We start from the raw sequence: 27,404 nt of genomic DNA, 5'->3' as shown, positions 1-27,404 counted from the left end.
CGCAAAAGCCCGCTACACATTTTGGATTATAAACTGGGAAGTTTGAGCCCTGAATGCTGATTGGCTGAATGCTGATTGGTTGAAAGCTGTGGTAAAGTATATCAGACCGTATACCACGGGTATGACAAAAAAGTACTTTTTACTGTTCTAATTCCGTTGGCAACCAGTTTATAATAGCAATAAGGCACCTCGGGGGTTTGTGGTATATGGCCAATATACCACGGCTAATGGCTGTATCCAGGCACTCCGCGTTGCGTCGTGCTAAGAACAGCCCTTAGCCATGGTATATTGCCTTCGGAAAGTATTCAGACCCTTTGACTTTTTCCACATTTTGTAACGCTACAGCCTTATTCTAAAATGTATTACAGATTTTTTTTCCCCCTCAGCAATCTACACACAATATCCCATAATGACAAAATGAAAACAGGTTTTGAGAAATGTTTGAAAATGTATTAAAAATAAACAGAAAAGCCTTATTTACATAAGTATTCAGACCCTTTGCTATGAGATGCGAAATTGAGCTCAGGTGCATCCTGTTTCCATTGATCATCCTTGAGATGTTTCTACAACTTGATTGGAGTCCACCTGTGGTAAATTCAATTGATTGGACATTATTTGGAAAGACATACACCTGTCTACATAAGGTCCCACAGTTGACAGTGCCTGTCAGAGCAAAAACCAAGCCATGAGGTCAAAGGAATTGTCCATAGAGCTCCGAGTATTCAGTATTGAGCATGGAGTTGAACTGATCGAACATCTCTAGAGACCTGAAAATAGCTGTGCAGCGACGCTCCCCATCCAACCTGACAGAGCTTGAGAGAATCTGCAAAGAAGAATGGGAGAAACTCCCCAAATATAGATGTGCCAAGCTTGTAGGGTCATACACAAGAATCGCTTCCAAAAGTGCTTCAACAAAGTATTGAGTAAAGGGTCTGAATACTTATGTAAATGTGTTATTTAAAAAAAAATGTTTTTATATAAATTAGCAAACATTTCTAAAAGCCTATGTTTTCTTTGTCATCATGGATGTGGTATTGCGTGTAGATTGATGAGGGAAAAACCCAATTTAACCAATTTTAGAATAAGGCTGTAACATAACAAAATGTGGAAAAAGTCAAGGGCTCTGAATACTTTCCGAAGGCCATATACCACACCCCCTCAAGCCTTATTGCTTAAATAGAGCATGGATTACAAATCTTTAAAAAGTATTTGATCCAGTCCAGAGAAAGTGTGTGTGTGTATGTGTTTTTGTGTATGAGAGTGTGCAATGTTCTGGTATCTGTATCTGGTCAGTGCCAGGAAAACTCTTCCAGCTCAGAATCACATGATTAGACGGACTTTCAGCACATGATGAATAAGAGACAACTCCAGCGAGAGGAACATCCTGTCTCTAACATTTCCCAAGGAAATGCACATAGCGATTGGCCATGGGGTAATAGGAGCGTGCGCACACGCACACAAAGATATTTCCATTTCCCACCACTGACAGATTAATGGGTGATAAGTCATTTTTTAATTATCCTGTCCCATTGACAGAACCCAACCCTCTACTTGACCTCTAACATCTCCCTCCATGCACTTTGAACCTTCACCTCTGACTCCTGGTCATCTCCCGCATCTTCTGTTTGGACGATCCCAGCGTATGGCCCCCATAGTGTGTCGGTGGTGAGGTCCCTGCAGGCCAGGACCTTGGGGTAAGCAGCATCATCACTCAGCTCCAGATCATCTACAGATAGAAAGGGAGAGAAGAGAACGGGAAGAGAGAGATAGGAGATAGAGATATTAAGTCACTAAGGTCCCACAAGCATACAAGATACACAGCCAAACAAAATTAAACCAAATCCAGGTAAAAATACGGTCTCAAAACACAACTACAATGATCTACGTCATGTAAAGGCCAGAGCCCTGGAGATAACTGAGGAACAGACATGGGAGTCAAGGCTTTTTGTAAACAACCGGTGTAGACTAACAGTGAAATGCTTACTTACAGATCCTTCAACAATGCAGAGTTAAAAAAGATAAAACATCTAACAAAAATGTCATTAGTGACAAGAGGAATAAATGCAGAATGTAAAGAGCTGCCAACTCGTTGAAATAGAAATTTCCCTCCAAATCGAGGTTAATGATCACTGTTAAGATGTCCAGAAGCTGTTTTTTCAGTCATAGGAAATTATGGCGGAGACATTATGTGAGCTGGCGCACACACAGAAAAAATATTTTTGTGTGGAGGTGCTGACTAACGACGAATATAAACTATAAAAATAAATAATACAGAAATGTGCAAACTATTGGGTAAATCACCCAATAAATTACTGGGAGTTGATATTTGGAATGTGTGACTATCTTTATGATTTATTTTGATAGTTTATAGGAGACATTATGTACAAAAGAAGTTAAGATCAGCTTTAAAAAATCTGGTAAGACTGCTACTATCCACTTTTCTGGAGGAGGGGGGGGCGGGGGGGGGTACTAGACTACTAGAACAGGAGGAGACTAAGGCCATTGAGGAGGACAACGCTTCACTAACAAACTGACACCCCTTACAACAACACAGAGGATCAACCAAGTAGGATCTCAAAGGCTTCAACAAAAACACACGTCTCTCACAAAGGGATGATTGAGAAAGACATGTAGAAATTCACTGAGTCCAGTACATACAGTAAGTCATCAGCCATAGCAATGGTGCTCTACAGTGCAGTCCCCCCCCCCACCCCACCCCACATGGTTCAGCTTCACTTTCGGGGCTCGGGCTAAAGTGCCGAGGCGATAAGAGTGTTTGTCTAACACTCTCCATGTCAAAACACTCATCTATCTTCTCTGTATCTATCCCCACCAGAGAACAACAGACAGACGCTGATAAAATGGCTTTCCCACAAGCCTAGAGTGGGAGAGAGAGGGATGGAGAAAGGGGGGATGGCAGGGAGAGAGAGGGATGGAGAAAGGGGGGTGGCAGGGAGAGAGAGGGATGGAGAAAGGGGGGTGGCAGGGAGAGAGAGGGATGGAGAAAGGGGGGTGGCAGGGAGAGAGAGGGATGGAGAAAGGGGGGTGGCAGGGAGAGAGAGGAGTGAAGGAAAGGAAGAAAACAATTCAGACGCAGTAGTGAGAAGGAGATGGGAACGAATCAAGCTTGTGAAAGTGTTTTTGAGTGTGTTATTGTGTTAATGTGACCACTGTTTGACTCCGGTTGTCATAAATGGAGCTCATACCACTATATTTGAACACATTGTAAGCTACTGTATGAAACTGCACTGGGCTAACAAACTCATAATTAAACAAACTCCATTGAAAATCTCTGAAGCTAAAATGTATTTGATTCCCATAAAATGTTGAAGACTATACAGGCAATAGGCCCATGTCTCTATTAGATATTAGTCCGTGTTAGTCTTCTGTCCACATCAGTGAGGCTGAAGTCCAGTGTCCAGGCTTGGCCTATCTCCCATCACCCCCTGGTCAGATCACACTGTAACCCCCTAATCTCAACACTCCATCATTGTCCAGTCTGCTGCCCTGTCCCTGGCTGGTCTCGGTCACATGATGCCTTATCAACGTGACCACCACTATTAACCTAATTGTGAAATTGTCTGCTGAGATTTTACCTTTGTGAGGAAATACAAAGAGAGCACACTGAGAGTCAGTGTTTAGAACGCCTATTCCCCCTCAGGAGACTGAAAAGATTTGGCATGGGTCGCCAGATATTCAAAAAGTTCTACAACTGTTATATCACCGCCTGGTATGGCAACTGCTCAGCCTCCAGGCCGCAAGGGGCCAAGCTTCCTGCTATCCAGGATCTCTATACCAGGTGGTGTCAGGAGAAGGCCCTAAAATTTGCCAAAGACTCCAGCCACCCTAGTCATAGACTGTTCTCTCTACTACCACACTGTTCTCTCTACTACCACACGGCAAGAGGTACCGGAGGGCCAAGTCTAGGTCAAAAAGGCTTCTTAACAGCTTCTACCCCCAAGCCATTAGACTCCTGAACAGCTAATCAAATGGCTACCCGGACTATGTGTATTGACCTCCCCCTCACACACACACACATACACACATCTTTTACACTGCTTGCTACTCTCTGTTTATTATCTATACATAAACACTTTACCTCTTCCTACATGTACATATTAATTACCCCGACTAACCTGTGCCCCCGCACATTTACGCTGTACCAGTACACCCTGTATATAACCTCGTTACTGTTATTTTATTGTTGCTCTTAATTATTTGTTACTTTTCAAAAAATATATATGTTTATGTATTTTTTTTCAACTTCAGTTTGAGTAAATACCTAACACTTATTTTTCTTAAAAGTGCATAGCTGGTGAAGGGCTTTCACTGTAAGGTCTACTACCCCTGCTGTATTCGGCGCATGTGACAAATAACATTTGATTTGATTTAGAAGCTACAAATATTTGATCCTGCTGCCCAGTCTTCTCCCTCTCTATCATCTATAGCACAGGAAGGCGGCGTCACCTCCTGGATGGTAGGGTCCAGCTCTGAGGTGCCCACGGCCAGCCGCCCGGGCACACCATCCAACCGGCGGCTTTAAATAAGAGATCAGTTTCATCCTCCCACTGAGGCGGAGGGAGTGATCACGAGGCCCCTTTTAATCACTGCACATCTGTAATCTCTGCAGGTTAGCATGGCGCTACTCTACGCAGGGCCTCCTCCAGTCCTAATCACTGCTAATTACCACTACCACCCACCACAAAACCCCATAATGACCTGGGGTTCTTATCAATACTGCTCAATGACCTGCCGCTCGCCTCTTGGCCTGATACTGGCCCCTCTGTAGAGGCTCTACACCCCCACAGCCCTGTTCAATGCCCTGCCACTTGCCCACTCCGCCTGATACCCTGGCCCCTCTCCTCGCCTCTACACCATATCTATACCCTCACAGCCCTCAACAATATCCCCGGCCTGGAACACAGACATCATCTACGCTGCTGCGTGACCAGTGGCCACAAAAACACAGGCCTTATCAATAGGGATCTTGCACGACAGAGTCCACATAGACCGAGGGGCCAGCCTTATCAATATAGCTCCACTCTGGCAGTGTCCACACAAAGCCTCATCAATACGGCTGCTTCACCAGCCACTGTGGCGCCCTGTCCGTTTACAACAGCAGACAATAAAACAAACAATCACTCTATCATTAATGAAATGACTAATGCAATTACCCGATGAGTAGAAAGATGGGGATAGAGGGAGGGTAGGACAGAGAGGAAGGACAGAAGGGTGAATAATGCAACAATGAGGTCATAAATTAGTAACAAAAATACATGTGTGATATACATGTACAATATTTCACATGCATCATTGACCTGGATGTAGCCAACAATCACATAACCACTTTTATTTTATAGAGACCTTGTATGTTTGTGACCTGTTGTGGCACGTATCCACAGACAGACTCACGCAAATTCCCTTCCTCTCTGAACCCTTCAAGAGGAACAAAGGAAACATCACATCTAAGCTGAGAAAAAAAACATACTTGTTAACAGACACCTGAAAGTAGTTTGACAAGTCTGTCAAATTGTCATGAGCTCAGTGAACATTGATGTCCTGCCGTTACATGGCCCTATGAGTAACCCAACACCACCAAATGGGTTATAAATTATATCATGTTAAAGTACTACCAATGAGTAGTAGTACTGTAGGGGGACCGGAGTTCAGACTAGATTACCCAAACAATGTTTTGAGACAGACATACAGTAGCACTTCCTGGTACAGGTCAAATACACAGCGTACATTTATCTAGTTATTCTCAACAATTCATGGGACTCTTGGACAGCAATCCATGGTCTAATGGACAAGAACTTTGAGTTATTGAGCAATGAATGACAACATCACCAGCATTACTCAACGACAATGACCAACATTACATCAGCCAACCTAACCTAGCGTTCTGTTGGTTGTCACGTATGCAAAACAAAATGATTGATTACACAACCCTAAGTAACAGGTGCTCCCCTACTCCCCAACACCATAGTCTCCTCTATCAAGGCTAATTGATTTTAAAAAACAATTGTTGATATCAAATGAGCACATCGCTGCGGAGCCATTGATTTTTTTGACACAGTACAACAGGAAATCTTTATCAGGGCCGTACTACGACCCCGCGCTAATAGGTGGGGTTTAACCTCTGCTGAATGACAAATCCCTGAGCTTTCTTCCCCACTCACTCAGCATGGGGACTCCCTCTCTGCTCTGCCCTGGAACTCCCAACTGAGGAAAGAAGATGGGCCCCAATCGGTAAATCAAAATCAAATGTTATTTGTCACATGCTTTGCAAACAACAGGTGTTGACTAACAGTGAAATGCTTACTTACGGGTCCTTTTCCAACAATGCAGAGTTAAAGATTAAAATAAAAAGGTAAAATAAAAATAGATGGTGACACGAGGAATAAATACACAGTGAATAATAAATAACAATAAGGAGTAAAAATAACATGGCCATCTATATACATGGAGTACTAGTACAGAGTCGCTGAACAGGGGTACAAGGTAATTGGAGGTAGCTACTGTATAGGTAGGTATAAAGTGACAAGGCAACACGATAGATAATAGACTGAGGAATAAAGGAATGCCAAATAATTTCAGCCTCCTGAGGGGGAGGAGGCGCTGTTGTGCCGTCTTCACAACTGTGTGGGTGTGTCTGAACCATGTTAATTCCTTAGTGATGTGAACAAAGAGGAAGTTGAAGTTCTCAACCCGTTCCACTACAGCCCTCATAGATGTGGACGTTTCCTGTAGTCCACAAACAGTTTCTTGGTCTTGCCGATGTTGAGGGAGAGGCCGTATTCCTGACACCACATTGCCAGGTCACTGACCTCCTCCTTACAGGCTGGCTCATCGTCGTCGGGGATCAATCCTATCACCGTCTGGCCGTCAGCAAACTTAAAGATGGTGTTGGAGCTGTGCGCAGCCATGAAGGGTTAGGGATAGGATGAAAATGTCAGTGAAGACACTTGCCAGCTGGTCAGCACATGCTCTGAGTACGCCGCATGTCCTGGCCCCGTGGCCTTGTGAATGTTAACTCTTACTCATATCGGCTACGGAGTGCGAGATCACACAGGTGTCCGGAACAACTGGTGCTCTCATGCATGGTTCTATGTTTCTTATCTGGAAGTGAGCATAGAAGGCATTTATCTCATCTGTTAAGCTCGTGTTGCTGGACAGCTCTCTGCTGGGTTTCCCTTTGAAATCCGTGGTAGTTTGCAATCCCTGCACCAACCGCTGAACATCAGAGCCGGTGTATTAGGATTCGGTCTTAGGATGCGGTCTTAGACGCTTTGCCTGTTTCATGGCTCGAAGGTCGAAGCAGGATTTCTTATAAGTGTCCAGATTAGTGTCCCACTCCTTGAAAGCGGCAGCACTAGCCTTTAGCTCAGCACAGATGTTGCCCGTAATCCATGACTGGTTGGGTTATAAACGTACGGTCACTGTGGGGACGACGTCATTGATGCACTTAATTAGGCCGGTGACTGATGTGGTAAACTCCTCAATCAGATGTGTCCCGGAACATATTCCAATCTGTGCTAGTCCTGTAGTTTAGCATCCACTTCAATGGATAATTTCTGTATTGAGCGTGTCACTGGTACTTCCTGTTTGAGTTATTGCTTGTAAGCAGCAAGCAGGAGGATAGAGTTATGGTCTGATTTTGCCAAATGGAGTTCCACCTACACTCTCTAACAAGAAACATTTCCATGATCATCCAAGCAGACCCAGAGTCCCTTCGGGTCCAGTAGCGGTTCAGTTGAAAATATACACATTTCTGGGATATGCACCTCATGCTCAGGACGCAATCATTTCCATTTTACCCTCTATTGCACAGCAAAGATAAGACACCTGCATCGCCACGCTAATCAGATGAGCTTCAACAGAACTTTATCATTGACATTTACGACTGTTTACCCAACTAATTTCTTTTAACTGCACTGCTGAACTTTTATCAGCAAAATACATACCCTAGGAAAGAGCAGATGCCAAACATGCAAATTACAAATATGTGAAATAAGATAAAATAACTTAAAACAAAATGGGGAACATTACTGTAAGCCAGGGTGGCAAGACAGTGTTGACAATATGTACTCCTGGGAATACAGACAGAAATGAAAAATGCTGACATTCACATGCAAAACTTCATTTTGAGTTCAAAGCCCAGTGGTTGAATGTGTTTACTTGCAATAAGAGCCTGTGATTGAGATACATGACTAGTAACACCCTTGTCTGAGTTTATGCTTCAAGTATACATTATCACTCTAAAAACACAGCCAGCTGGGAGTCCAAGGTTATGTAAAAAAGAAACGTACAAAAAGGACAAGCACTGAATGTCATCATTAATAGTGGCTATGTGCAATGTACTTCCTGTGTCTCCGGGAGGCTGTACCAACAGGGGGCACTGTAAAACAGAGAGCAGCCTCATTAGGGTCAAGGGCAGCAGCAGTAGGACTGGAGGGTCACAGACAGGGGAGAATGGTTAGATCTGATCAAGACACCAATACTACCCCTGATCTCCCCCCACCCACCCACACACACACACACACACAGAGACAGTGTGTGTGTGTGCGTGCGTGTGCATATGTGCGTGTGAGCTCAATCTCTATTCATTCTTTGCCTCCATCTCTTCCAGCCTCCCCTTCCTCCACTGCTACCCTTTTAGAAATTGAAAGTAGAGACCTTCCAGAAACTCTCCCTGATAATCACACATAAATTAATTAGAAAATGTTTCTTGACATTCTCTCCGCATAGATGGAGGGAAAAAAAAAAGACTCGGGCAAAGCCACAAAATTAATTGTACGGTATGTGACTTCGATAATTAATTCAATCATTAATTCATGTCTTCTTTAACAACTCCTTCTGGCTTCATGAAGGACATTTCAATCATAGCTGTATCAGGATGTAGACTTGGAAAGTGAGTGTAGAATGAAGCTACTGTAAACGGTCAGGGCCATGTACAAATCCACTAGCTAGAAGTTAGAAGGCCTAAGGCGCTATAATAATAGCACACAAGGATGTGAAACAACGTGCCATAAAATATGAGTCCTTTTCTTACACTCTGGTCTGTGTCTGTACTTTAAAAGAGCAAACCGTTTTAAACATAATGCTGCTTCCTGTAATAAATCTATATAGAAATCACAGGCAGTGGCGTAGTGGAGGGTAAATGCAAGTAAACACAGTTTACCCACCTTTTTCCCCAATCTCCCAACAGTTTACCAACCTTTTTCCCCCATCTCCCAACAGTTTACCCACCTTTTTCCCCATCTCCCAACAGTTTACCCACCTTTTCCCCCATCTCCCAACAGTTTACCCACCTTTTTCCCCATCTCCCAACAGTTTACCCACCTTTTTCCCCATCTCCCAACAGTTTACCCACCTTTTTCCCCATCTCCCAACAGTTTACCCACCTTTTTCCCCATCTCCCAACAGTTTACCCACCTTTTTCCCCATCTCCCAACAGTTTACCCACCTTTTTCCCCATCTCCCAACAGTTTACCCACCTTTTCCCCCATCTCCCAACAGTTTACCCACCTTTTTCCCCATCTCCCAACAGTTTACCCACCTTTTTCCCCATCTCCCAACAGTTTACCCACCTTTTTCCCCAATCTCCCAACAGTTTACCAACCTTTTTCCCCCATCTCCCAACAGTTTACCCACCTTTTTCCCCATCTCCCAACAGTTTACCCACCTTTTCCCCCATCTCCCAACAGTTTACCCACCTTTTTCCCCATCTCCCAACAGTTTACCCACCTTTTTCCTCCATCTCCCAACAGTTTACCCACCTTTTTCCTCCATCTCCCAACAGTTTACCCACCTTTTACAGAAAAATGCATTAAAAGAACAGGGAGCGTTCTTTTTGTCACTGCGACCGGTGAGCAGAGTTACCCACCTATTTGGGAAGTATTAATGGGAAGTCTTAATGGGCTAACGGAGGAGAGACAATTGAGTGTGCTCTTGTTCCACTTCCTAAAATGGCTACTTTTTTCCTACAGTTTTAACAGCAGATTTTGTTAGAGGAGTGTGTCAGAAAAAGTGCCAGAAATTCCCATTTCCTGGTGTTAATTCATTGAATCAGGCTGGAGGTGGTAACTACTGTATTGACATTCAATCATTCCAGAGATACTTCCATTTGGGCACACCAAGCCAACGATGCATTTCAGAAAATGCATCACCCTCTCCAAGTTCACCACATGTGACAATGCTCTTTCCCCTGCATGAAATCTCATCACACACATCAGATCTAAACCATTCAGTATAGTGGAGCAGTGAGCTGGAGTGGGAAGTTGGTGTGAGTCTGGCAGTGGAGAGATAGAGGACAGGAGGGGGAAAGAACAAACTGAAACGCAGGGTAGGAAGGACAGGATGTGGGCTAGCACTGCTGAGAAGCCAGGCATCTGATAGGGTTGTAATCACCATGGCTCTGTCCCGGCAACAGGCGCTAACACATCGGCGATGGGAGCAGCTGGGCTGATAGGGCCTGGACAGCACTGAGAAATGTTCCTTTAGATTATACCCCTCGCCTATCAATCATCACGAGGGGAACAGAGTGACACAGAGACAGGGCCAGTTGAGAGAGAGCGAGAGTGAGAGGACAGGGGTGGACAGGGGTGGGGTTCAAGAGGAACGGAGATAGAGGGGGTTGTTAAGGCTTAACTACAGTTGCTCCTTCATTCTAGATAAAATACACCAAAGCAGGTCCATCATTAAACAGTGAGCTTATTATTTTACCACAGTGAAACAGACATGTAATGGCCACCATATTTATTCACAGGAACAGATCACATTCACATGGAAGTAAACACATTCAACCACTGGGCTTTGAACTCAAAATGAAGTTTTGCATGTGAATGTCAGCATTCTTTATTTCTGTCTCTATTCCCAGGAGTACATATTGTCTTCAACCTTAGATTTTTATGCAACTACTTTTTCCAAAAAAGATTCAAACATGTTTGCAGAAAGAACGGGGTGTCAGCTATGGCATGGCACCTTGAATTTGCAAAATATATATTTTGGTTATTGAACTAGAGCAAGTCAAGTTGATTTAAACATAATTATGGTAACGGAATTACAACATGGGTCCCTGATATGTACTACATAGAAATGCATAATTATGGATGTGAATGTCATTCTCCTCATGTTTCACAAGTAGTTTGGACATCCCAACGCAGCATAGTAGAGCACAGTACAATGTAGCACAGCAGAGTAGGGTAGAGTAGAGTTCAGTACACTACTTTTATTTACTGTACTATACGCAGTACTTTACTCTACTGTGCTATGCAAACGTGTGAAACATACATCTACAACAGTTTCAGATTTGGTCCAGTCCAGCCAGGCCAAGGTGGACTGACCTAATTTCAAATACTTTTCACCGTCCATGGACATCCGGTGCTCAATGTGTGAGGATGCTGGTTACAGTAAATGGAAAGAGAGGAGGCTCATGGGTAGGTGTCAGTAAGAGCTGGAAGAGGTCACATTAACTGGAGAGAGAGAGCGAGAGAGAGAGAGAGAGAAAGAAAGAGAAGTTGTCCACTCAGACAGATTTATAACTCTTGGTTTGCCCACCGACGACAGAAAGAAAACAGTTATGAGCTGAACATTACAGTATGTAAATTCAGTTGCACTAATTCCATGACCGATATCTTGGTTATTCCATTACCAATTTGGTAACGAATTACAAGTTTTAATAACTTAATAACATAGGCTCTTAGCGTTCATTTGACAATTTGATATTCTCCTGTGAACTTCACATGTAGGCAGTGGCGTGTATTCATGGATGCCAAGGGAAGCCAGGCTTCAACAAATATTTGACCAATAAATAAGTAAATAAAATAATTTATATTTCATCTCTCTGTGTTTTCATAATTTTCTGTAAATTTGCAAGTGGCTGAATCTCACCGGAGAAATCACCCGAGCGAGGGAAACAATGCCCCTCTGTCTCAGCATGTGTAGCCCATGTACCTGATTCTCTCTGGACAGGGAAACAGTGCCCCTCTGTCTCAGCATGTGTAGCCCATGTACCTGATTCTCTCTGGACAGGGAAACAGTGCCCCTCTGTCTCAGCATGTGTAGCCCATGTACCTGATTCTCTCTGGACAGGGAAACAATGCCCCTCTGTCTCAGCATGTGTAGCCCATGTACCTGATTCTCTCTGGACAGGGAAACAGTGCCCCTCTGTCTCAGCATGTGTAGCCCATGTACCTGATTCTCTCTGGACAGGGAAACAATGCCCCTCTGTCTCAGCATGTGTAGCCCATGTACCTGATTCTCTCTGGACAGGGAAACAGTGCCCCTCTGTCTCAGCATGTGTAGCCCATGTACCTGATTCTCTCTGGACAGGGAAACAATGCCCCTCTGTCTCAGCATGTGTAGCCCATGTACCTGATTCTCTCTGGACAGGGAAACAGTGCCCCTCTGTCTCAGCATGTGTAGCCCATGTACCTGATTCTCTCTGGACAGGGAAACAGTGCCCCTCTGCCTCAGCATGTGTAGCCCATGTACCTGATTCTCTCTGGACAGGGAAACAGTGCCCCTCTGCCTCAGCATGTATAGCCCATGTACCTGATTCTCTCTGGACAGGGAAACAGTGCCCCTCTGCCTCAGCATGTGTAGCCCATGTACCTGATTCTCTCTGGACAGGGAAACAGCGCCCCCTCTGTCTCAGCATGTGTAGCCCATGTACCTGATTCTCTCTGGACAGGGAAACAATGCCCCTCTGTCTCAGCATGTGTAGCCCATGTACCTGATTCTCTCTGGACCAAAAGAGTATAACATGTTGCCGACGTAGCATTTGATTGATTGACTGATGCCAGCAAGAATTTGGCCTCCCTTGATCATTTCTTTTTTTGCCAATCAGCATTGAGCTGAGTTCAACTGTGGGATGTCTTAGTGCAGCAAAACACCCCCTATGGGAGGCCAGTTTGGATTTGGCTTCAGACCAATCAAATCACGTATCTGTTTCTGGTCTGCTTGTGTTGATGTCCTGCAGTAGCTAGCTTCTAAATCGTTCCTTTCCTAAGCCATGGATGGAGATGGGGATTTGGACTTGTGGTTATGATTATGACAGCGATTCTGATCTAACCATAAATTAATATGTTGTGCCACTGGCCTGAGACAAGTTCAATATGCAGCCTAGATGTAGCTTAGTAGGCTCACATTAACTAGATAACTAGCAAGCTTAGCTGGTTAATTGTTGCTCATACAAGGAAGTAGCTTATGACAACAAAAAACTAAAAGTGTACTGTATGACAGAGCCATAGACCGGTTTGCCAACATGAAAAAGAGGATGCCATTGGCATTCAACTAGTCTACAAGTAGGGTGAGTCAACATTTTTGTTTAAGCACGCACGCACACACAAAAATCAGTACCATGGACAGCCACATGATATTTAGCAACATTGATTGGACTAAATCGTTTTTGGTATATTTACATTTGTTTTCAGTATTAAACTAAGCATATACAGCCTTGTTGATTTGATGTTTAAATGTTTAAGTTGAAATGGTGATGGAACAGCAGAGGCAGTGCTCCTGTTGTCTTTGTGCTGATGTGCAGGAACTCTGTGGTTCTCAATCAGGTTTTGTTTAGTAAACTGTTGAAAACATTAACTTGCTTGACCATGCTGCAGGAGATATAACTGTTTGTATGCAACATTTGCTTTGTGGACTTCACCGGACAGATGTTGCTTTCCTTTTTTTTAAATGAAACAAACGTATTTGTAGTTGAATTTATTCTGCCACTGTGTAACTGTTGTCTTTCTGTTGTCACGGCCTTATTGTGTATCACAGTGGTGTATGAACGAATGGGTTAGAGAGCAAACAACGCAATTATCACGACATAGGTGGCATTTTTGACTGGCTTGGCTTGCTCAGTGATTTTACCCATGCACCGCTACCGCATGTAGGTGCTCATGGGTCCTTTTCTATGGAAATGCCCTGAATCAACATGTCCAATGGGCATAGAGTATCTAAAAGGCAAACAAACCTCCGGGAATGAGTAAGAAATAGCTTCTGAATGATAAATATAATCTGCTGTAATAGACAGGTTACAGAGAAGCCATGAGAAAAAGGTCTAGTAATGAGTGGTTGGCTTTCTATACACCAGTCTGCTGTGTGCTCATTATAAGAACATATCAAGAGACCAATATTTCCCTTAGACACACATTCTCGGCCTCACACCAGAGGGCGAAACACACTCCCTCACCCGATCTCCGCACTCCTACTCCTCAATCCCTACCCCTCAAAAGTGATGTCAGACCACAGTCAAATGTTTATGATGTGACTGAGACAACGGTTTACATAAATGTCAATAGACCAACCGTAAACCCCCCCAGATAACAGGATATCTTCACACAACCACACTCACTGCCAACAGGATCACAAATGAGCTGCTTTACCCTAGTATTGCCATTATAGGAAAATGTATCTTCTTTCGCCAAGACATGCTGTAGATATACACCCACAACCTTTGCAGAAATGCATAGAAATGAAAACTGTATCACCACAATCAGTACACTTCATCCATGAAAGAATCACTTTGATTGGTGGTCACAGCAAACAAGTGTTCTTGTCCTTAGAATCATCATCTAGGTACAAACGGATACTTTCTGTAGCAAAGTATTGTCCTAAAAAAATAACAGATTTTGGGATTGGTATTTTTGTTGATTTCTAATACTAAGAGAAAATAGCTACACAAAATGATGCAAATGTGTTATTACTGCACTTGATACCTCCACTGCCTTCTGCCTTTCACAAGGAATAGGAACAAGGAATAGGCTGAAATAAAACCTCAAAAGTGAAACCGCTATATCTCAACCTGATACCACACACAACTAAACTTGTATAACTTCTCATTTGATGGAAATCTTTACAGAGAAATAAAGCAACTTGCAAAATAATAAAAAAGCAAAGCACACAAGGAACATTTTCCAGATAACATTACTGCCTTTAATATTATGCATAGTGATAGGAGATTACACAGGAGATTACGGTCTCCAAAACTGCTAAATATAAGGCATGTTCAAAACCTTGCTGTTAGGTACATGGATTTTCTTTATAAATTCACATAAAACCATATATCATACGCAGATTTAGAAACAGACATCATAATAATCATAATTTTTTATCTTCATGATTAAAACTACTTGTATTTAATACTTTAATCTTGGTATACCTGTAAGGAGGCATGTCAGTTCTACCTCTGCCTTTTCCACTTTAGTTCTGCTCATCCCTCATCCCCCTGCTCACCCTCCAATTCCCTCTACGGAGCTCTCCTATAGAGGGATATGCAGATTCAGTCACTCTCTGCTGACAGAGAGACAACCTAACCCTCTATACACACCTTCATATCAGGACCACTCCCTCCCTGCCTCTCACCCACCACCACCGCTGCCCAAAATAAATTATCATAATTTATATGCCATTGATAATATGCATATTACTATGTCACTCCATGGTCCTTCATAATTAAATATTATACAAATCCACTACGCTGGGAAAATAATAATTATTATTATTATTACGTTGCAATAATAATTAATTATTGCGGGTAATTTGGAGGACAAGGATAGAGGAAAATGCTAGCAAGGCAGGTCTGCTGGGTTTCTCCAGGTCCGATTGCACAGCTCAGTGACACTCAGTCTGTTCTGTTCAGTATGTGGAGGAGAGAGAGCCAGGAGTGACAGTCTGTGAGCCACGAGGGATTACTGTGATGGCTATTTGCATATCAAGAATTTTAAGCAGAGAGGAAAATATCAAACCCTCCAGCCAGCAAGGTCATTCAAGAGACACATTTTTTTCTCTTCATCATTTATTTTGCATATCATGCAGCAGGACACATCCTAGATTAAAAAGCCCCTTTACCGTATCATACTATCCCTGCCAGCCACCGCCTTCCATTCTAAAACACCACACCCTCATCAAACTCTATATTACACACACCAACTCCATTACAGAGAAATACAACCACAGACACACACCTCATCTTCCAGGTGGCCTGAAAAATATAGCAAGAATATCATTTGTTAAATAAATATTTGAGCTAGTGTAAGCCTTTTCCTACAGCATCCAACTTCTTTAGATATTGCTTATAGTCAAGGCCTATTTTAATGTTCATGGTTTTCACTATCAATTAATGTCACAAAGGCAATGTATTGATAGTTATTGAAAGTAAATATAATTATTTAATTTTTTATACTGCTTGATAACGATCGTCTATAGTCATATCACTCACTTGGATGAAAGTGTAGGCTACAACCATATGATAACCACTTATCATATGGTCCTACCAGGGAAAATAACACACTAATGACACTTTACAGGAAGATAGTATAATGCCTTTCTGATGGGAAGTGTCACATTTTATTTTCTAATAACAGGAAACGAATGTGGTCGACAAATATAGGCATGGGAAGAATTAAAATCCTTATTTTGAGCAATTACAATACGAGTCTTCCTTCTGTTCGTGTGAAATGTAATGTCTGAGCAGTGGTAATGACACAGACACAATGCAATATAATTTACAGGAACGAAATAGATTAAAAAATATATTAAAATCCTTTCTATAAAGAATTGCTAACGTAATAATCATTACCATTATATTGTAAAAATTGGATTTTTGCACAGAATTGGAAATTACATGAAAAATATTTCTACACTGTAAATTAACGACAAATATTCATGATTGTGTTCATCATTGACTCATTATGGCATAGAGAGAGAGCGAGAAGACTGCGAGGGCCTGAAGACATCAGTCATGGAGACAGAATATATCAAATTTCTCACATAAAGCGTGGCTGCCATGACATGAACATCTAGAAAGCACAGAAATTGAGGGCAAGCACCAATCTCTGGCAGACAGGAGCATGACAGTCTGCATTTGTGAGCAGGAAAATAGTTAAGTTGGACAGCTTGTGAGAGCGACAGAGAGAGACGGAGAGAGGGAGAGGGAAAGAGAGAGTAAGAAGGAGGGGGTGGTGAGGACCTGACCAGACCCTGCTCTCTAGTGTAAACCACCCCCAAATCCCTGTACCCAGACGGACAGCCAGACAGACAGGAGGTAGAGACAAAAACAGATATGCAGCTAGAAAGTTCTGTATCTTCAGCCTGATCCGAAAACAGGGGTAAACTAAGTGACAGTGAGAAATGAGCAGAACGCTAACACAAAGAAGAAAGAGATGAAAGGCTTTTCCATATGAGAAAATGTTCCTCTCCCAGAGACTTGTGAGAAATCGCTGATGGGGACTAAACGAATGTATGAACAAGACCACGTTCACCATGTCTCCATTCCTGACATTCAGAGGAAGAAATAACAAGAGGGAAGTGCATGTCTGGGTTTGGGGGGTTGTTAGTGGTGATGGGGGATTGTGGGGGGGGGGGGGCCTTGACGATAAGGGAAAAATTCAGACCGGTCAAAGTTTCCCTTTTGCCAATCGTGCTCCTGATAAAGACAGCGCCTGCTCCAGTACTGATAGAAGGGCTATCTCTCGCTCGTTCCCCCTCTCTCTTGCTCTCCCGGCAGTTAGTTTGTGAGGAAAAAAGCCTATCACACTAACATCACTGTGCTGCCATCAACCAGCAACCACACAGCAATTAATATCGCTCCAATTACTGTTAAAGGGACAGGCTGGGACATGACGATAATGAAAACATCCTCAACTAAAATAATTAAAAAACACTGACATACTCACTGATGGGCACACACACACTCACACACACAGTTTGAAAATAAATATGAAAGATAGATCCTATAGTAATCTCCTTACATTATTTAACTGAACAGAAGAAAAATAAAACAGCTATGACAAGAGGGAGGGAAAAAAATATGATGGCAATTGCTTGTTAAATCCTCTGTGACATGTTTGTGTTCTCAGATGGGTTTTTGTTACAAGTTGAATAAATTCCCATTGGTCACATTAAAGGCTGCCTCTCCCAAACAGCCTGGGCACATCACACCATCTACACAATAACGCAGCAACTTAAAACACACTCACACTTACTTTACAAAACAAATACACAGCCCTCAGTCAAGACTGCTATGACACAAAAACAAACACATTACACACGCACCGCACAATAAACAAGACATGGATTCACAGTCTCTGACTAGACGGACAGACAGACAAACTGACTCACCTGGACCCCTCCAATGTAGACAGTCTTCCTCCTCTTCCATCTCCTCCTTAGTGTGTGTTGGACCTTTCTCCTCCTCCTCATCATCATCATCAGGTGCACAAAGGGATTCATGTGTCCTTGGCTCTGTTGAAAGAAGAGGGCATCAGAACAATGAGACATCTATTCAAACAACAGGGTTGGTGCATTATACATTATATACGTATCATATTATAGTAATATGACGTTACACAGAGACATGAAAATAAACACTATTTAGAAGAGGATCGATGGCCATCCAGTGGCTATTTATCCACTTTTGTCTTATTCAACCTGTGTGAGTGTGTGTCATAGTAACCACTGCTCTAATATCCAAAAGTTCTTTCCGGGTGTATGTAATAACACAAAAAAACGTTCTGGGCTAATAACGTAATAAATAAATAAAAATTGCAAAGTGGTTTAGGAGCTAGAAGCAGAGCTGCCATGTCTATCAGCGCCATCCATCCAGAGGACAGGACACTGTGTGTGTGTGTGTGTGTGTGTGTGTGTGGTGCTCGCAATTCGTCACACTTGAGTGTGTATGTGTGTGTACAATGAGTCTACTCCACACATACTTTCCTCATCATTGGCGGTTCCTGTCTGTTGATCAAAGCCCTCAGAATAAAGCCTCTATAGCTGTGTAACACAACACCTCAGCACGGAGATGGACCCTTTGATTCTCCAAGCGACACCACAGACAGAAAACCTCATTAGAGACGATGTCTAGTGATCTCTCCTTCTCTGCCTCTGTCGCATAAAGGCAAACCACCTCCAACAAAGACACAGACGGAGTATACACTCTAATCACTGTCATCAATATCCCTGTCTGTCTTTGATGAAGGTGATTACTGAATCTCTCTCTCTGATCAGTGTTCACTGTGTAGGGAGAACTCTGAACCTCCTCTTTGACTTTGGTATCATACACTTTACTTCCACTGTGTTCCTACATATCAGAATGGGCTGATTATCAGCCATTAGCTTAATCAGAGGGACTCTCCCGCCCCTGCCCCACTCACCTTCTCCCCTTCCCCAAATCCCTTCCCATCAACCCACCCCGATAACACCTCGGCCTTGTGCACAAAGGGCATGTTTACCATTGCATTCTCGCTCAGATAAACAGCGATAGCGCTCGATCGATACCCAGCCATAAACGTCCGCCAACGTGACGCCCTCAGAGAGGTGCTGTTATTAGTGTAACAGTTGAAGATTAGATCTGTATCGTCAAAAAAAATAAAAAAATCAACCATTGCCTGCCCCCTCCTCCCTAAAAATCCACCCACCCCGTCCAACTCTCCATCCCACCCCATACACACACACACACACACACACACACACACACACTCAGCCTGTCCCAGCACATCAGCCCCGACACTACTAACCCTCCCTCCCTGCCTAAACAGTCCCATTATTTTCAGCTATAAATCACATTGAATGGCATATTGATTTTATCATGCAGCGCTCAGCTGGGGGAGTGGAGCTGGAACCACAGTTATTGCGTTTAATATTATCAATATTATCTCCCATATCATCTGAGCCGAGGAGGCAGGTATCAGGAGTCGATGACAGAGACTTTTCTGCCGCCCCCTCCTCCCCCCTCTCTACCTCCTCCCCTCCTTCTATGCCTCCCACCCCCCACCCCCCCAACCGAGAAAGCCTCTATCAATCTGATAAGCAGAACTTCCCCTGTCACACCTGCAGGGCAAAGTCACCCAACAACCTGAACTTCTAAACCCAGACTCATCTTTCTCATCCCCAACTCACTGTGTGTCCTCCCCCTACTGCATTGTTGACCTCTGCTCTTAACTCACTGGTGAACTCCACTGGTTCCCACAGAAACAAAAACAGGGATGCTACTTGAGCACAAAGGCCCTGTGAAGAGAAAGAGTTATTTGGACCAGCAGTGTTGGTCTATCTCCCTCACTAGTTTTGACTAGCATAAGTTGTATTATCCTAATAAGGTCTCAGACAAGGGTCCTTGTTTCAGTAAGAGTTCCTGTATTCACATGTAGACCATAGATCTCATCAAACACTGAGAATGAAGGAACATTGAAAGGAAGCAGTCAGACAGACAGATGGATTGAGCAGATGAGTAGCGTATCTGTGTGTGCAAAGGTGCATTCTTTGTTCATTGCAAATGAATATATTTGTTTTGTGTCTAGAAGATGAACACAGAGCGGGTCCTGTTACTGGTAGAATGTGTTTTTCTCTCTAAGTTATCAGGAGCTTATCGCCTGTGTCTCTCTCTCTCCCAGATGGTGGATAAGGGACCTTGCCTTTATTAGCCAGCGCTGGCCCGATAAAGACCTGGTATTGATCCCAGGTTGAAAGAGCAGGTCCGTCAAACACGGCTGATTTACAGAGAGCTGATAATGGCAGGACCGGGCAACCGAGGAACCAGAGAGAGAGCTAAATCAACAAGGTGACGTGTCGCTTTTCTCCATTCAGTTTGGGGAGGGGGGGACAAAGACACAAGAGAAAACACAAAAATACAAGCTTTATTTGTCGCTGAAATGTAATCGACGTTCTATTCTTCTCCATCGCGAGCGAGCGCGCACACACACACTCACACACTTAATTCTCTCATCCTCACCTGCAGCACACAAGCTGAAACCAACACACAACCCTGGGTAATCTTTAATCTAGTCTCAATTAACACCTGACAGAATTTCCATGGGTTTATCAAACCAAGCCAACCAGCAGACGCTTATCACTTAACATTCCATCCCAAAATTTCACAAGAGCAGGAATTTGTCTTTTTTTTAAATAAATACAGAACTCTGTAATAACTCAAAATAATAGGATTCGAAGATAACCCTATTCGGTAAAAGACAAAGTCCATATTATGGCAAGAACAGCTCAAATGAGCAAAGAGAAACAATAGTCCATCATTACCTTAAGACATGAAGCTCAGTCAATTCGGAACATTTCAAGTTTCTTCAAGTGCAGTTGCAAAAACCATGATGAACTGGCTCTCATTAGGACCACCAAAGGAAAGGAAGACCCAGTGATACCTCTGCTGTAGGGGATAAGTTTATTAAAGTTTATTAAAGTTACTAGCCTCAGAAATTGCAGCCCAAATAAATGCTTCACAGAGTTCAAGCAACAGACACATCTCAACATCAACTGTTCAGAGGAGACTGCGTGAATCAGGCCTTCATGGTCGCATTGCTGCAAAGAAACCACTACTTAAGGACACCAATAAGAAGAAGAGACTTGCGTGGGCCAAGAAACACGAGCAATGGACATTAGACCGGTGGAAATCTGTCCTTTGGTCTGATGTGTCCAAATTTGAGATTTTTGGTTCTAACCGTCTTTGTGAGATGCAGCGTAGGTGAACAAATAATTTCTGCATGTGTGGTCCCACCATGAAGCATGGCGGAGGTGGTTTGATGGTGCTTTGCTGGTGACACCGTCTGTGATTTATTTAGAATTCAAGGCACACTTAACCAGCATGGCTACCACAGCATTCTGCGCGATATGCCATCCCATCTGGTTTGCGCTTAGTGTGACTATCATTTGTGTTTCAACAGGACAATGACACAACACACCACCAGGCTGTGTAAGGGCTATTTGACCAAGAAAGAGAGTGATGGAGTGCTGCATCAGATGACCTGGCCTCCACAATCACCCAACCTCAACCCAATTGAGATGGTTTTGGATGAGTTGGACCGCAAAGTGAAGGAAAAGCAGCCAACAAGTGCTAGGCATACAGTGCCTTGCGAAAGTATTCGGCCCCCTTGAACTTTGCGACCTTTTGCCACATTTCAGGCTTCAAACATAAAGATATAAAACTGTATTTTTTTGTGAAGAACCAACAACAAGTGGGACACAATCATGAAGTGGAACGACATTTATTGGATATTTCAAACTTTTTTAACATATCAAATACTGAAAAATTGGGTGTGCAAAATTATTCAGCCCCTTTACTTTCAGTGCAGCAAACTCTCTCCAGAAGTTCAGTGAGGATCTCTGAATGATCCAATGTTGACCTAAATGACTAATGATGATAAATACAATCCAGGGAACTCCTTCAAGACTGTTGGAAAAGCATTCCAGGTGAAGCTGCTTGAGAGAATGCCAAGAGTGTGCAAAGCTGTCATCATAGCAAAGGGTGGATACTTTGAAGAATCGAAAATATATTTTGATTTGTTTTAACACTTTTTTGGTTACTACATGATTCCATATGTGTTAGTTCATAGCTTGTCTTCACTATTATTCTACAATGCAGAAAATAGTAAAAGAAAGAAAAACCCTTGAATGAGTAGGTGTCCAAACTTTTGGCTGGTACTGTATGTACATGTGAAATTATCTTTTCAACATTCATTGATGGTCTGCCCCTATTCTGTATAGTTTTGGTTAACAATTAACAAGTAGTGGGATATTGGGATATGATGAGTTTATGGGAATTGGTGGTTACATAGCACTGGCAGTTGATTTGAGAGAGTATAGAACTTATTATCCAGGAACCACATAACGTATATTTTAACTTACAACTAATAAAGAAATCATAATGAGTAGGGGGAATCAATCAAATCATCAATGCAAATATTGAATAATAGAGTCAACATAACAGCCGCAGTCATACCTACTGTAGTGAAGACTGCCGAATAGATAAATAATTACTAGAAAACATATGACTGAGACCGAGACAAAAGACTGAGGACTGAGACGACGCTATCAATATATCTCCAAGACCCTGGTGCCATCACAGAAGACAACTGTTGTATGAATCAACTGAAATGATGAGCTCACCACAGATAGTTCCACAGAATGAAACAGGGCACTTGCCAAGAATTGTTCATAACCTGGGGAAGAATTAAAAGCAATGGTTCAGTGAGAAAAACCAGGGAACTACCACTGGCAGTAGTATTTGAGTGGCATATGAGCTGTTTGGCAATAGTGGCAGAGAGTCAGGTCACTCACAGCATCTCAGCAAGCTACAGTACCAGCCATGAGCTAAGACATTGTGAGAAGCAGTGGATCTGCTCAGATGCCACCAGGTACTCACTGAGTTGTGTTGCATGGTTATAAGAGGATAGCTGTATGTTTCTCAGTGCTGCCCCAGGCTGAGAGAGCTCACCTTCATTGTACAGGGGGGTGAACAGAGGTGGGAGAGCTCACCTTCATTGTACAGGGGGGTATATGGTGGTGGACTGGAGCTGTCACATTCTGCTGAGTCTGAGGCTCCGCCCTCATCGCCCGATAGGCTGACATCGTCAGGTGTGTTGTCCTCACCACCCTCCAGGTCGCCAATAGAACCTTAAAGGAAAAAAAGAGGGAACATTTAATTGTATTGAAAATCTTTACTCATTTATATGAAGGCATTAACCTCTAACCCACAGCACAATAACATCAGGTGAAGGAATCCATACCCCAATTCATGACCATATATTTAGCCATTTAAATACAGTGAAACTAGAATATTGTGCTGTCACTCTTCAGTACAGAAAGCTCTGAAGTGATTACATTTTTCATTTCATGTCCCTTGTAAAATTGATCTCATGGAATTAGGAGTAACCCAAAAAAATTAAGGATATCAAATTCTGCACAACAGATTCCGTAATGTGTGAAAAAAATAAGTGCTATTCCCTGAATGCAACATTTTTAATACATTGTATATTTGGTACACTAAAGCGGTTTTACTAATGTCATAAGATAATTAACTCACACCTGATATTGTATTTCTATAATCCCTGCTGACTACCTGCCGATTTTGTTGCTGAGCTATTTTAGACCGGTGAGGATAGCCTAAATTAAAGCATAACAATATCATGCTTTAATAATAATAATGCTAATAATGCTTTAAAATAATAAAAATGAATTGATATGCATTCTCCTAATAATTATAATCCAGACTAAGTAAAACCAAGGATGAGAACACAAAACCTTTCCTTGTTTTCATCAGACCCAATCCCCATCATCACGGTCTCATTCTATTGGTGCAGGTCGGGAACAGCTCTCTCCTCAGATGCTTTCACTCTACTGTCACACACAGAAAAGGTTCTACATGAGACCACTCTAATTATGAAAGCCCACCAGTATTTAAAATCGGATTGGATGCCACAACTCTCTGTAGACATAACGTTACAGCCTATTCCCAGGAGAGCACATAGATTATTAATTAATCTACCGGCGCTATTCCATAAAGACGATTAGGAACTGTCAAATCGGTGTAAATGGTTATTCTACTGATTACCATGGGAGAAAATAAACAACAAATGCAAACAAAGGCATTGCAATTAAGTCTTGGGGCACAACACAATTTTAAACAAGTACATTTTTGTCAAATTAATACTGGATATTAAAATGGGATTTTACCCCATAGTTTGTAAATGAATTCCCATGAGGTTGTGATGAGCGAAGTGGGATTGTTCCAAGCTAAAGCCGTGACTGGGGGCGTATATATTTACACTCCTAGAACAAAAAGGCCTATAATCTATACAAAGCACACAACAATACCCGTGAATAAAGAGTCTTGTAGAAAAAGAGAAAGGCCAATTTTTCTAATTCTGTTAATTTCACTTCCAAGCAATTAAAACGAGGCAGAGATAATGCTTGGAAACAATCGCTGCCTGACAAAGTGTTTCGGTCTTTGTAAATGAAACATCTTTAGGCTAATTTTGACTTCCACGCCTGCATGGTTCACTGTTTCAGATAAAATTAACAGTTAGATTTGGACCTTAATACTAAATAAAAAAAGATGAAAGAAAAAAGATCGATCCCGAACACAATATTTTAGAATTATGTGGCTTGAGCTTTGGTAGATCAAATTTACAGTATATCTGTGAGGACATTTTCATACAATTAATTTTCCTTTAATCATAACTGTACAAAGGGACTTCTCTGTATAAAATTCCAATTATATTTCTTGTTAAAAATGTAAGTTTGAATTATCATTTCTTTCCTCATTACTGTTCTGGTTTAATGAATCAATCGCCGCACCACTGCTTTCAGACATCAAATTGTGGGGAATAAGTTGAAACTTTTGCCTCATTTATCCACAAAAAATATATAATATTTTTCCCTCTTCAGGATAGTTGGAAGAAAGGATAGTACGGGTTACTTGATAAGCATTGTACCATCCTACATCATCTGAACTTTTCAAAAGTTATAACCACAAATTGTTTAAAACTCACTGAATAAATTGACTGTTAAACAATTCAGAATTAGACTTAATAAAAAAATAAATGAATTTGTTAACCAATCATATTAGGTATATTAAGTAACTGAAAACAACACAGAAATATGCCACACAATGGAGATGTCGCCGAGTATAATTTGAGGAGCAAATGTCTGGACTGTCAATCAAGTACTGAAACATGTAGTATATAACCTGAACTGATACCATTAGCCAAATTCTGAAATAAGTCTCAAGTCATTCATGTGCGTGCACTCACACAGACACACACACACACACTAACCTGCATGCATCTGTGACACAGAATTTTCATCATAAAGACAGTGAAAAAGAAAGAGAGCGGGTTGGGGGGAACTCAGAGCAGCCTCCAACTCCATCTGCCACTCTAATACAGCACAGAACAAAGTGTAAAGCTGATGAAGGCAGAGGAGATACTGCTTTATTAACTCGCCGTCCACATCAAACCTGTGTGCTCAGCAGCGGTGATTAAACACAGAGACAACACATCAAACCTGTGTGCTCAGCAGCGGTGATTAAACACAGAGACAACACATCAAACCTGTGTGCTCAGCAGCGGTGATTAAACACAGAGACAACACATCAAACCTGCATGCTCAACAAGACTGATTAAAGTCGCCGCGCCTCGCCAGCTCTTACACTAATACTCATCTTACAAAACAGCAGAACAAGAAGAGAAGCGCTACTTGTATCAGACAATCAGACACTTGTGAGAAAGAAGAAAATCTTAAAGGAGGATATTTAGAGAGAGTGAGAGAGGCCCCATGTACTCTTGAAGAGGGAACTGGGTTACCTGACATAGAGTCACATGCTGAAGAGGAGCCTCTTATTGTTCAGACTTAAAGGAATGACGAAGGGTGGAATAAATATTATTTTAACTTCAGTTCTATCAGGTCTTTCAAGCTTGAACCCCCAAGAGGGTTTAAAGCCCACTTCAATTATCAGAATTAAGCTTTTGTTATACTTTGCAAAAAATGTAGTCCATACGATAGGAATGATCTCTAAATTTGATATCTAGGTGAAATAAAACATATATTTCCTTTGATCCGAGGAAAGTAATGATGAATGACTTCATTGATTACGCCGTAAATTAAACAAATCTAGCAAAATGTATAGAATTTGAATTTTAATAGATTTTTTTTGTTTGTTTCTTTGCATTATTTGTAACTTATTTTTTTTACTTATTTTGTACATAATATTGCTGCTACCATCTCTTATGACCGAAAATAACTTCTGGACATCAGAACAGCGGTTACTCGGTTACTCAGCGGTTACTCAGAAAACTACACTGCTCAAAAAAATAAAAGGAACACATCCTAGATCTGAATGAATGAAATATTCTTATTAAATACTTTTTTCTTTACATAGTTGAATGTGCTGACAACAAAATCACACAAAAATTATCAATGGAAATCAAATTTATCAACCCATGGAGGTCTGGATTTGGAGTCACACTCAAAATTAAAGTGGAAAACCACACTACAGGCTGATCCAACTTTTATGTAATGTCCTTAAAACAAGTCAAAATGAGGCTCAGTAGTGTGTGTGGCCTCCACGTGCCTGTATGACCTCCCTACAACGCCTGGGCATGCTCCTGATGAGGTGGCGGATGGTCTCCTGAGGGATCTCTTCCCAGACCTGGACTAAAGCATCCGCCAACTCCTGGACAGTCTGTGGATGGAGCGAGACATGATGTCCCAGATGTGCTCAATTGGATTCAGGTCTGGGGAACGGGTGGCCCAGTCCATAGCATCAATGCTCTCCTCTTGTAGGAACTGCTGACACACTCCAGCCACACGAGGTCTAGCATTGTCTTGCATTAGGAGGAACCCAGGGCCAACCGCACCAGTATATGGTCTCACAAGGGGTCTGAGGATCTCATCTCGGTACCTAATGGCAGTCAGGCTACCTCTGGCGAGCACATGGAGTGGCCCCCCAAAGATGGCATGGCCCCCCAAAGAAATGCCACCCCACACCATGACTGACCCACCGCCAAACCGGTCATGCTGGAGGATGTTGCAGGCAGCAGAACGTTCTCCACGGCGTCTCCAGACTCTGTCACGTCTGTCACGTGGTCAGTGTGAACCTGCTTTCATCTGTGAAGAGCACA

The 27,404-nt window shown here is 42.4% G+C and overlaps 1 protein-coding gene across 1 annotated transcript in view; it reads right to left on the bottom strand.

The window, feature by feature from the left end:
* LOC139371010 (zinc finger protein ZFPM1-like) overlaps positions 1-27,404 on the bottom strand; it is an 88,939-nt gene that overhangs the window by 21,668 nt on the left and 39,867 nt on the right. The window contains exons 2-4 of the mRNA XM_071111024.1: positions 23,260-23,397; positions 18,124-18,246; positions 1,593-1,726 (exon numbers count right to left, since the gene is read on the bottom strand). Coding sequence (XP_070967125.1) covers positions 1,593-1,726; positions 18,124-18,246; positions 23,260-23,397 — 395 coding nt within the window. The remainder of the gene's footprint in view (positions 1-1,592; positions 1,727-18,123; positions 18,247-23,259; positions 23,398-27,404) is intronic.

Source organism: Oncorhynchus clarkii, chromosome 2, assembly GCF_045791955.1.
Source record: "Oncorhynchus clarkii lewisi isolate Uvic-CL-2024 chromosome 2, UVic_Ocla_1.0, whole genome shotgun sequence".
NCBI lineage: Eukaryota > Metazoa > Chordata > Actinopteri > Salmoniformes > Salmonidae > Oncorhynchus > Oncorhynchus clarkii.
Note: the sequence above shows the minus strand (reverse complement) of the source record. Positions and strands in the feature narration are given on the sequence as shown.